A 10,182-nucleotide genomic window follows, 5' to 3' on the forward strand; every position below is an offset into this window, starting at 1 on the left:
TTTTTTTTTTTTTTTTTTGGCATCCTTCCTTTGGGCTCCCAAGCACCGTGGCACACAAAATGAACCCTTTTCGTCAGTTTGGATCAGTTCGCTCCCATAGTTGAGGTTTGCGAAAGGGTACCAAACCGACTGATTCTTATAGCGTGTGGTGTGCCAGGATTTCCACTTCTATAAACCTTGAACTGGACTGGACCACTTGGTGCGATAACCTCATACAGTATCTGAATTCAAGGTCCATGGGATGTTGTTCCTATCCTAATAGTCATCACCTTCCCCGCGAGCCATTTGTAGCGCTGACATCCTTGAGGGAGGTCATAACTGCCTGCAGTGATCAATGTGTGTGTGTGTGTGTTTTAGTCAAACAGACACAACAGTGTACAGGACGATACTGGCTCACCCGGTGGCGCTGTGTGAGATTCACTCCATCACGCTGAAAAACACGGGCGCTCGCTTCTACCGGCAGAATGACATCCACCTCAAGTCCATCTGCCTGTCCCAAATCGCCTCGCGCACGTACGTCCAGACTGAAATGTTGACGCGATGCTCTTGTTTTGTCGGGGCGATAGTCAGGCCACTAGATGGGTATGTTTTTCAAATGTTACGAGTTTCGGCTTGGAAAATAAGATCAGAAGCCTAAAAATACAACTTTAGCTAGCATGCGCTGCAAATTCTTCAGATAATTATTTTTCAGAAGTCTTGCAAGACAGGATTACCATTCGTTCCTGTGGAGGGAGAGCTGTTATGAGGTAGAATTTAAAATCACTGGGGGGGATGACACACTTGTTGCGAGGCAGATTTCACAATCCTTTAGGTGTGAAGACACTTGTTGCTAGGCAGAATACATGTGATCACTTGTTGCTAGGCAGGTTTCACCATTGTTTGTGGGGAAGACATTTTTGCCGGGCAAAATTAAATTAGTTTTTTTCTTAAATCAGTTTTAAGTTTTAAAATCTATTGATGAGACACAATTTTTTTTTCTGTTTTATCAGGCGCGAGGAGCCACTGTGCGTGAACAACATCAACGTTAGGCGAGGGTCGCCGTGGTCACATGACTTTGTGCAGGTGTGCAGCCACTTCTGACACCCCCTTCAGAGACAAAACGGGGAAAAATCCAAGTGGCAAGAAAATGCAGCGTCACAGCAAAATGGAGACTGTGGAGTAGGCAAACAATAGCATGGATATCTTATTTTCTTGTGGTTTCGAGCCACGAATCCTCAAATGAATGCACAATGAAACGTCGATTTTTATCCAAGAGGGGACTGAGGGCAGTAAGAAACCATGGCACTGCAGCCAAGTGGAGACAGTGCAGAGGTCCATGTCAGCATGTGTGTTTATTGTTGTCATTTTACACACGATTTACATTGAAATAGGCTAAAAAAAAATAGCAACTAAGCATAGCCTGTACATGAAGCATTCCAGGAAGTAGACAGTCCCAAAACAACATTTTCATTGCACATTGCACAAAAGCTTTATGGAGAAATGTTGGCCCCCTGTAATTGGACAATTTCACATTATATTGGTGCATGTTCAATATTAAGAGGAAAAAAAACGTGCCCACGGCTAACTACGTTAACACATTGTTTTTATTTACAGAGGAAGCTCTCAATTTCTTTTGTGTTTTTGAACAAAATGATATTAAATGAGCACAAGTGATGTGTGAATCGAAACAAACACAAAAAAAAAAAAAAAACTGTGGTCCAAATAGTGTGAACGGCTGAAAAGAAATCAAAAGAAACAAAAAATGGCGTGGTCAGAGTTTGGGAGTGTCAGTGGGAGCCAGCGGCGCTCGAGTCCTCTGGAAGCGAGCTGCGCCTCCCGCCATGGTGCCCCCTGTGGACACAAATGAGAATTACATTCGACTGGATGCCACGAATTTGGGAAAAAAATGTCAATCCACAAAATGGTGAATTAAATTGAAATCTTTTTTGCTGGTTAGAACAGGTAATAATCACGCCCCATTCATCAATTAACACTAACTCGTTGATTTATGGATTAGTTAGTTATAAATGATTGTTTATTTGTGATTTTAGCAGGACCCATCTCACATGCTAATGATGATTTTTTTTTTCCAAGAAAATCATAATCTTCCAAGAAAATAAATTGAAATTTCCCCAAACAATTTCTACCCCCGGCCCCCAACACACAAGAAAAAAAAAAAGATTTCTTGTTTTTAGATTTAGATATCTTAATTTTTTTAGTTTCGTTGAGTTTTTTTTAATACATTCCAAGAAAGTAGTTTTCAATAAAATGTTGTTTTTAAAGATGTATTTGTATAATTTTTTAAAGAAATCTCACAATATATGCCAGAAGAAAACTTTTTAGAGGGAAAAAAAAATTCTGTACATTTCCAGAAAAGTTGTATTTTTCAACAAAAAAAAGTAGCACATTTCCACCAAAAGTAATCATTCTCTGAAAATGTTGACGGGAAGAAGTTGCCAAGAAAGTCTTGTTAATATATTGTTATCGTTAGTGTTGAAGGTGGCATCATCCATGCACACGAAACTGCCATTTAACCGCGCAGGTGCAGTACTTACATGTATCCTAAGCGGGTGAGCCAGTGTGTTAACTCCGGACCCCCTCGCGCCCCCTTCTACCTCAAATAATCCCTCTCACTGCCATAGTCGGTTAAGGAGCCCGCCATGTCGGCAAAGTCCTCCAGGACCAGGCTGGTGGAGTCCTCACCCGAGGGCAGCTCCGGGTCGGACGGCCACCGCTGCCCGATGGGGTTCTCGCCCTGGCGTCCCCGGTCGGGGTCTGACTCCCGGGGAGGGTGTCGGTCGTCTCGCTCGGGGGGTTCGCCCTCGTTGCTCTGTGACGGGGGGGCCAGAACGTGGTAGAGGCTGGGAAGGCGAATGTCCAGCAGGACGCCGCTCTTGATGTACAGCTTGTTGTTGAGGTTGTACAGCTTCTCGGCGATGTCGTAGCCGAGCATGACGGCGAACAGGCGGCACACATAACGCTCCTTGGACATGAGCGAGAAGAGGCGGCGGCGGCGCCACGACACGTAGCGACAGTCCTCCTCTGCCGTCAGAGTAACCTGAAAGACAAACACAGGCCAAAAGTGGGATGGGAATCAGAAAATTCTGGTGGGTCTCATGAGGGACGAGTATCGATATCAGCCGTATTTTAAGGTATGGGGTTGCATGTAGGTTGCCGATACCAGCCACAGATACTCGAGGCAATATAAATTTGACATCGAATAAATCCTCCTTGGCAGACGTTGGCGCTATTCTGTGGCAGTTTAACATGTTCACCTTTCCAAAAGGTGTACATTCTTTTCTCAAAGAAAGGCATTCAGGACGTTTTTCCAAGAAAATGCCTTTTTCTGCTCATTCTCTGAGACTAGAGAAAGCGGTATTTAAGAACAACTCTTACAATTCCTGGCAAAAAAAAAAAAAAAATCATTATTTTTATTTTTTTTAACACATTTTGATTTTTCTAGCTAAAAGTCCTCATTTTCCAAGGATTTTTTTAGATTTTGCGTGAAAGTCAGTTGAAAAAAAATTTACTTAAATATTTCAAAAAATTTCCAAGTAAACGTAACTTTACTTGAAAATAGCTACAAATTTCATACGGGGAAACAAAACCCCAACAATTTTCCTAAGAAAGAGGCAACACAAACACCCTTATCTCACCTAAAAAAAGGTTAGTTTTTTTTTTCCCCTCATATAAACAAGTTTGAATTTTCCAAGAACTAAGTGAGAATGCTCCAAGAAAAATGTAACATTTTTTTTAAAGGGAGAAACATCAATTTTTTTCTAGAGAAGAAGAAAATGGAGCAAGAAACTGCCAAAAGTTGACGTTTTTCAATCGGAAAAAATGTAATTTAAAATGACGTATTAAAAAAAAATAAAATAAAATTGCTTTTTGGCCGCGGATGAAACGTGGGGCTACCTGGAACTTTCCGTCCTCATTGGGCCTCAGTGACTCCCACTCGGGCGAGTCGAGGAACTGGTGTGGGTGGATGTAGTGCAGGAACTGACCCTCCAGAGATACGTTGATCCTGACGTCAAGAGTGACAAGGTTAAAAAAGGGAACACAAGATTAGAGAGCCGGAGGTCACCGCTGATGTCGGGGGTGACTTTCCCAAACATTTGCATAATGATCTCCGCAGGGGACCAAAAAAAAATACTGTACAGCGCCGTGAATATTTGCTGCGTCAAGCCCCGTTTGTTCGTTTGCCAGAGACGATGGATAAAGTCATCAGGAAGCTCCTCAGTCGGGGGGAGAGGCTTTAAGATAATCCACCAACTAAAACTGGATCGCATTAAAGATTCCCTTTTCTCCTTCACGCTTGAATGTCGCAGCATCTGATCGACTAAAATCTCTTCATGGTCACGTTTACCTGGGACAACCTCGGCAGAACAAAAGCTTGTTGCGACCCTCTCCCTGTGCACTCCGAACAACATCCAGTCAGAATCGGAATCGAGTTTGAAATAGTCAAGAAACGTTACTGGGGATCATATGTAACATTTACACTCGGTCCGGTCCCGGTTATCAGTTCAGGCAGGAGGATGCTAGCTGCATTAGCTACGGAATTAGCATGGCGTCACAGTGAACGGCGCGAAGACAAGGAAGGCCAAAATTAGTACAACTGTGTTTACTTCTTTTTGTTGTTTTTCAGGTTTTTCTCCTCACAACTGGTCAGTGTGGTTGACTTTCAGCAACTTTTGAGAGATCTGGCAGCTGGATGTCGGGGCCCCGGCTCGAAAGCAAACATGCTCATGAAAGCGGGTGACATGAAACACTCCACTCCCCTTTATAAGTAATTCATTACCCATGACAACTTAAGTCATTGTAGTTGTTTTTGTGAAGTTTTTTTTGGGGTGGACACAATTCCTGAAATAATCCTCCTCCTTCAGGTTTGGGACTGTGACTGGGGATCGCAAGTGGCTCCAGTGGCCGTTCAGGACCGAGCCGGGAACCGGACCCACGCGAGCAAAACTTACTACCACTTCACTACCCTTCACATCGTTGGACACCTTTCCTGACATTTATCCTGGTCAGTAGGCGATAAGGGCCTGGTAGGGAACTGAACCTGCTCTGGATCACAAAAAGTCAGCAGATTGTACCACGACAACTACCAAAGTGAATCCTAACAAGTAATCAAGACAGTCACCTGCCAGACAGCAGAAAGGAGAGCCTTTCGATGGGCGTCTTGCCCTCCACCGCGTACTTCTCACCCGCCTTCATTTCCAGCACCTTGTTCTCAAAGGCGCCCGCGATCTCCTTGAAGACCTGGACGGGCACCCCCAACGGGAGGTAGACGGCCTGGTAGAGAGCGGCCAGCTCTTCGCTGGACAATCCCTCCTGGTGCAAGCGATAGAGCAGGTGGCAAATCTGGAGCAGGCACGCTAGAAGCAGCAAAAGGTTCCAGGTGACCACATCGGGCCCGCATAGCGTCATCCAGCCCCACAGAGTCAGACACAGGAAGGAAGGCGCTAGGAGGCCGAAGATGAAAAGGCACCCGTAAGCTCCACTGCCACCCATATAGCCCAGGAACAGGATCGTGTTGCCCAGATGATAAAGGGCCCCCTCGGTGTTGTTGCTCCAGCCATCACAGATGGGGGCAGCGAACAGGTTCTCCATCAGGCTGCCGTTTTCCCCACTCATGTCCGGAAAGCACGGCAAAGTCTGCAATCCAAATGCGTTCCCTCGGGGAGTTCTTCAGGGGCTTCTCGCAGTTCTAGAACGAGGTCCTGTTCTCATTGTGCGTCCCCTTTTTTCGTCTCGGGTGGCGACTCGTTCGGTTCAATCGCCGGCCAGCACTTTGGCGACAACAGCTGGAGGAGGGCGGATAAGCCGGGAGGAGGAGTGGGAGTGGGAGTGGGGTGTCGTTGATATGGAGTCCCCACAAGGATCACCATGTTTGGAATTGAAACCCAAGGAGGACACGAGTGGCCGACAGAATGCAGGCCTGCTACTTAACATAACAGCAAGAAAGGGGCAGGCAGGAAGTGGGAAGGACTTTGTCACGCTATGAACTCTCCAGAGGTTCTGACAGGCCCCAAAAATGTTCTTGTGTTGTTCATGTGTCAAGTTCTGTCTTGAACAAGGCGTCGAAACAAAATGGACGACACTGCGCAGGTCGGATTTCAGGTAAAAATATCCACGGCTGCTGCCCGGCATACTAAACTGTCCATCTCAATTGGCAAAAACAAGAGCGGCGAGACCACCGCCAGGGCCTGTGAAGTCATTTGTAGTCCTGAAACAAATTACACATATTCCTTTTTTATACCTTGCAGAGTCATTTTTTATGGACATGTTATTATTTTTTTTTTTTCTCTCCCTCACTTAGATGCATCAATTTTCTTGGCTCAAGATTGATGCTCTCATATTCAAAGTTACCTCTGTAAAGGGCAAAATGGTGTTCGGTCCGCCACGGAGAAGAATGCAGATATGTCAAGTATTGACATGCAGTTATTTTTAAAAGCCTGAGTGCATACCAGGGACGCCAACCATTTGGGGAAGGGGGAAGAAGTGGACACCGAGGTTAGGAAGACGCCACAGCATTAATAATTCACCTTCCATTTTGGAAGAAAAAAAAAAAAACTTTGGAGCACGGAGATGATTGCATAGAACTTTTATTCAAACTTTTAACTCCAGTCAACATCACACATAAAAAAATAAATAAGAAGTTTTGTCCTTCCAAAACTTCCTGAGTTGTCGTCGTCCATTTTGCTGAGGGAGAAAAAGACAAAAAGGTTCAACATATCAAAAGATTGAAAAAAAAAAATGACGTGTGTGTCAAAAAGCAACAGGCAGAACATTTGTATAGTCAAGTTCAACAAGCTAAAATTAGCATTTCACGCGGCTACTTGACTCTGCACATACCAGTGACGGCATTTCACGTTGATCTTAATACCTCTGCTGTACATTGAGCACCACCTATGGCCAGTTTTTAATCATTTTAGTATAACCCCTGTCATCTGAATCACTGACATTGATTGTTATCATTGCGATTTCTCTTTTAGGTTATGCACTCTGGTTTGACTCACACCTGGGATAGATTGCTCTGGTCTAAATGGCACCACAAGCATCATGGAAGTTACATGTTTGATTTGCTTTTGCGGGCCACATAAAATGATGTGGTGGGCCAGATCTGGCCCCCGGGCCTTGAGTTTGACACCTGTGCTTTATTGTAATTCACCTTTTGTCATTTTGTCTGGTAGGAATGACACTTCACATAGATTGCTCTCGTCTGACTCACCTGCTCTCATTTGAATTGCTCTTTTGGGTCATTCCATCTCGTTTGAATCACACCAAAGATCGATTGATCTGGTCTTAATCACACATTGAGAGCCTTTACTCTGGTCTGGATCATTCAGATCAGTTGTTCTCAATTGAACTGCTTTTTGAGGACGTTCACACTGGTTTGAATCAATCCTGGGATTGATTGTTTTGGTCTGAGTGACTCTTGAAATCGTCAGGTCATATTGGAATCGCCTTTGAATGCCATTTGGTCCACTTTACACCTGGGATCAATTACGCAGGTCTTCTGAATCAGACGTTTAGAGTGTTTAAAATCTGGTCTGAATCCCTCAGCGCCCTTTACTCTGGCTCAGAGTTTCGGAAACGCTGCCCAAGATCACTTTCTTTAATGAAGATCATCGTTAGGTGTCTGATTTCTACAGAGATTTACAAGCTGAGAAAATGATAACTCACAAGACTTAACTTACCACACACATCCACACTCTCTCACAATTAAACAGTTAAATGTTGAATCCCAGCTGCCTCATGCATTCTTTGTGGGCTTCGATGAGTTCCGTGCAATTCTCTTCACCCTTTTCAATGATGCTGAGGACAAGATAAATACAATTTAATCAGCATTTGAACATTTTGTACTTGAGTAATCCAAATAGTTACCATGCGTCTCTGACTTTCTTGGTTTCAGGACAAGCACAGCACGCCTTGAGCGGCTTCTTCTGCTCGCTGCCCTCGGGGATGGTAGCGGCCTCAACAGCGGCGGCAGACACGGTCGACATCTTGAACCTACAACGGGATAAGGGTCTCTCGTGATCGCTTACTCTGGTCTGGATCTCTTGCTTTTATTCAAATCACCCCTTTGTCATTTGCTACGCTTTGAATCACACCTTGAAGTGATTGCTTTGATCTGAATCACATTTGACTCACACAAGATCGATTGCTGATTCACCCCTTATAAAAAAAAAAATGTTGGAATCACTTTTAAATGCCATTTGATCTGGTTTAAATTACACTTAAGATCAACCCAAGGATCATCTGTTGTGATCTAAATCACTCAAATAATCTTGTCTGTTTGGAAACATCCTTTCCAGTAATTTCATCTGGCGTGAAGAACTCCGTGAATTTTATTGCGGTCACCCCTTCATGTAATTTAAGCCGTCTGGAATCTTGAATCAATTTCTCTGGGTGGGCTACACTTACTCTTTAGTCTGGTTTGACTAGCATGCTGGATCACTTGCTGTGGTCTGAATGGTATCTTGGTTCGTTTGCTCTGGTCTGATTTACTTAATGGAATCTGCTACAACGGTTTTGTGATCTGGTTTGACAAATGATTGAGATCATTTGCTCTGGTCTGAATCAGATACTGTACTTGTTCCAAGTGTTATAATATATGTAAAAGCAAACTTGTCGAACCTTCACTCCTTACACACAAGAGTCAATTTGCTTATTTATTTGAATCTGGCGTTTCATCATCCATATCCGGACTTGACGGTTACTGAGTCAAAGTGAAACCAAATGTGACACTTGTGGCGCATGCTTCAAGGCAGCAGCAGACACTCATTTTACACACCCGACAGATTTTATTCGGTAATCACTGGGCAAAGTAATGGTTCCTCGGTTTATAATCGGTTTACAATAATCCACTTTATACATTGGAAATAATTCAAAAAACCGTTGCAAATCACGGGTCAACATATTGCCTTTGCTCACTGAACGTATTGGAATGTATACAGACATAGATAACATATGGAAGGTTCATTTTACAGGTCAAATATTACTAATAGTGCATTTATGAAAAGGAGATACAGTACAAATATTGATAGAGGGACATTTGCGTGACGACAGTGGAGGTGTGTCCGCGCATCACAAACTCCTGTCAAAATAATCAGTTAAAATTGACAATCATAATACATGTGCCGCGTGAAACCAAACGGTATAAGCACGACGTGTCGTCTCGCCTTGCTTTTTAAGCGTTTGATCATATAAAATATCTTTTGCCCTACATTGCATAACCCACGTGAAGGGCTAACTCTCCAGCTAGCTCAAGCGATGTCGTGACGTCAGGCGCTAAACTGCTCGAAAAGCGCTCCGTTTTCGCATCTGGGTTCGCGAACGTGAAATGTGGACGAAGATGAACCAGCGATAAACGAAAGACTCACATTTAAGGTCTCTGACGTAACTTAGCAATATACAGTAGGGAGGGTCGTGCTGTACGCTGTCACCTTCACAGTAGAACGACGAAGGAACCGGCGTGTCGTCACGTGATCACGTCGACCAGCAGCATTGCCCTCTGGGATATGTAGTTTTTATGTGGGCGATCTGAGTAAAAATGCATTTTCCACATGGACTGTGAAAAAAAATGACATATGTGACAAATAAACTCAAATATAATACATTTAAATAATGATTCAATTACAATAAAATTTAATTCAGTGTGCTAAAATGTGGGCTGGCACATTGATCACCTGGTTACCACGTGCGCCTCACAGTGCAGAGGTCAAGGGTTCGATTCCTGTCTGGAGTATGCGTGTTCTCCTGGTACCAGTGTGGGGTTTTTTTCTGGGTACTTCTGTTTCCTCCCACATTCCAAAAACATGCATGGCAGGTTAACGGAACATTCTAAATTGTCCCATGGTGTGATAGTGAGTGCGAATGGTTGTTCGTCTATGTGTGCCCTGCGATTGGCTGGCAACCAGTTCAGGGTGTACAACGCCTGCTGGCCGAAGACAGCTGGGATAGGCTCCAGCACGCTTGCGAACCTCGTGAGGATAAGCCGATTAGAAAATGGATAGATGGATGGATGCTAAGATGCATGAATTGAATAATTATAAAATGACTGAAAAAAATAAAAACATAGTGAAATCCCACTAGTTAAGTACTCAAAATACAGGAAAATACTAAAGAAAATACAGTAAAATAAATCCCAAAAACGACAATGCAAGATGCATGATTCTGTACTTCAGCTGACCCCATCTG

At 43.8% G+C, this 10,182-nt stretch overlaps 3 protein-coding genes across 4 annotated transcripts in view; 1 reads left to right on the forward strand and 2 right to left on the reverse strand.

Moving 5' to 3' along the window:
- The window catches only part of pla1a (phospholipase A1 member A), a 6,678-nt gene extending 5,005 nt beyond the window's left edge, over positions 1-1,673 (forward strand). Inside the window, exons 8-9 of the mRNA XM_019879876.1 lie at positions 340-513; positions 990-1,673. Coding sequence (XP_019735435.1) covers positions 340-513; positions 990-1,080 — 265 coding nt within the window. The 3' untranslated portion in view covers positions 1,081-1,673. The remainder of the gene's footprint in view (positions 1-339; positions 514-989) is intronic.
- Positions 1,313-6,159, reverse strand: popdc2 (popeye domain cAMP effector 2). 2 transcript variants are annotated; one of them, XR_002169503.1, is made up of 4 exons: positions 5,120-6,159; positions 3,895-4,003; positions 2,535-3,037; positions 1,313-1,830 (listed from the first exon to the last, which is right to left on the reverse strand). XR_002169503.1 is itself a non-coding variant. In XM_019880400.1 (4 exons), the coding sequence occupies exons 1-4, from the start codon at positions 5,611-5,613 to the stop codon at positions 1,751-1,753; spliced, it is 1,038 nt and encodes a 345-aa protein (XP_019735959.1). In that variant the 5' UTR covers positions 5,614-6,158; the 3' UTR covers positions 1,313-1,750. The 2 variants fall into 2 exon arrangements, 1 of the variants encoding a protein (XP_019735959.1); XM_019880400.1 differs by having other exon boundaries at positions 2,683-3,037; positions 5,120-6,158.
- Positions 6,160-6,566: 407 nt separating this feature from the next.
- Positions 6,567-9,487, reverse strand: cox17 (cytochrome c oxidase copper chaperone COX17). Its single transcript, XM_019881037.1, has 4 exons — positions 9,366-9,487; positions 7,867-7,992; positions 7,680-7,797; positions 6,567-6,681 (listed from the first exon to the last, which is right to left on the reverse strand). Coding segments are annotated over exons 1-3 (213 nt in total). The 5' UTR covers positions 9,368-9,487; the 3' UTR covers positions 6,567-6,681; positions 7,680-7,712.
- Positions 9,488-10,182: the final 695 nt, after the last annotated feature.

Source organism: Hippocampus comes, unplaced genomic scaffold, assembly GCF_001891065.2.
Source record: "Hippocampus comes isolate QL1 unplaced genomic scaffold, H_comes_QL1_v1.1 scaffold214, whole genome shotgun sequence".
Lineage (NCBI taxonomy): Eukaryota > Metazoa > Chordata > Actinopteri > Syngnathiformes > Syngnathidae > Hippocampus > Hippocampus comes.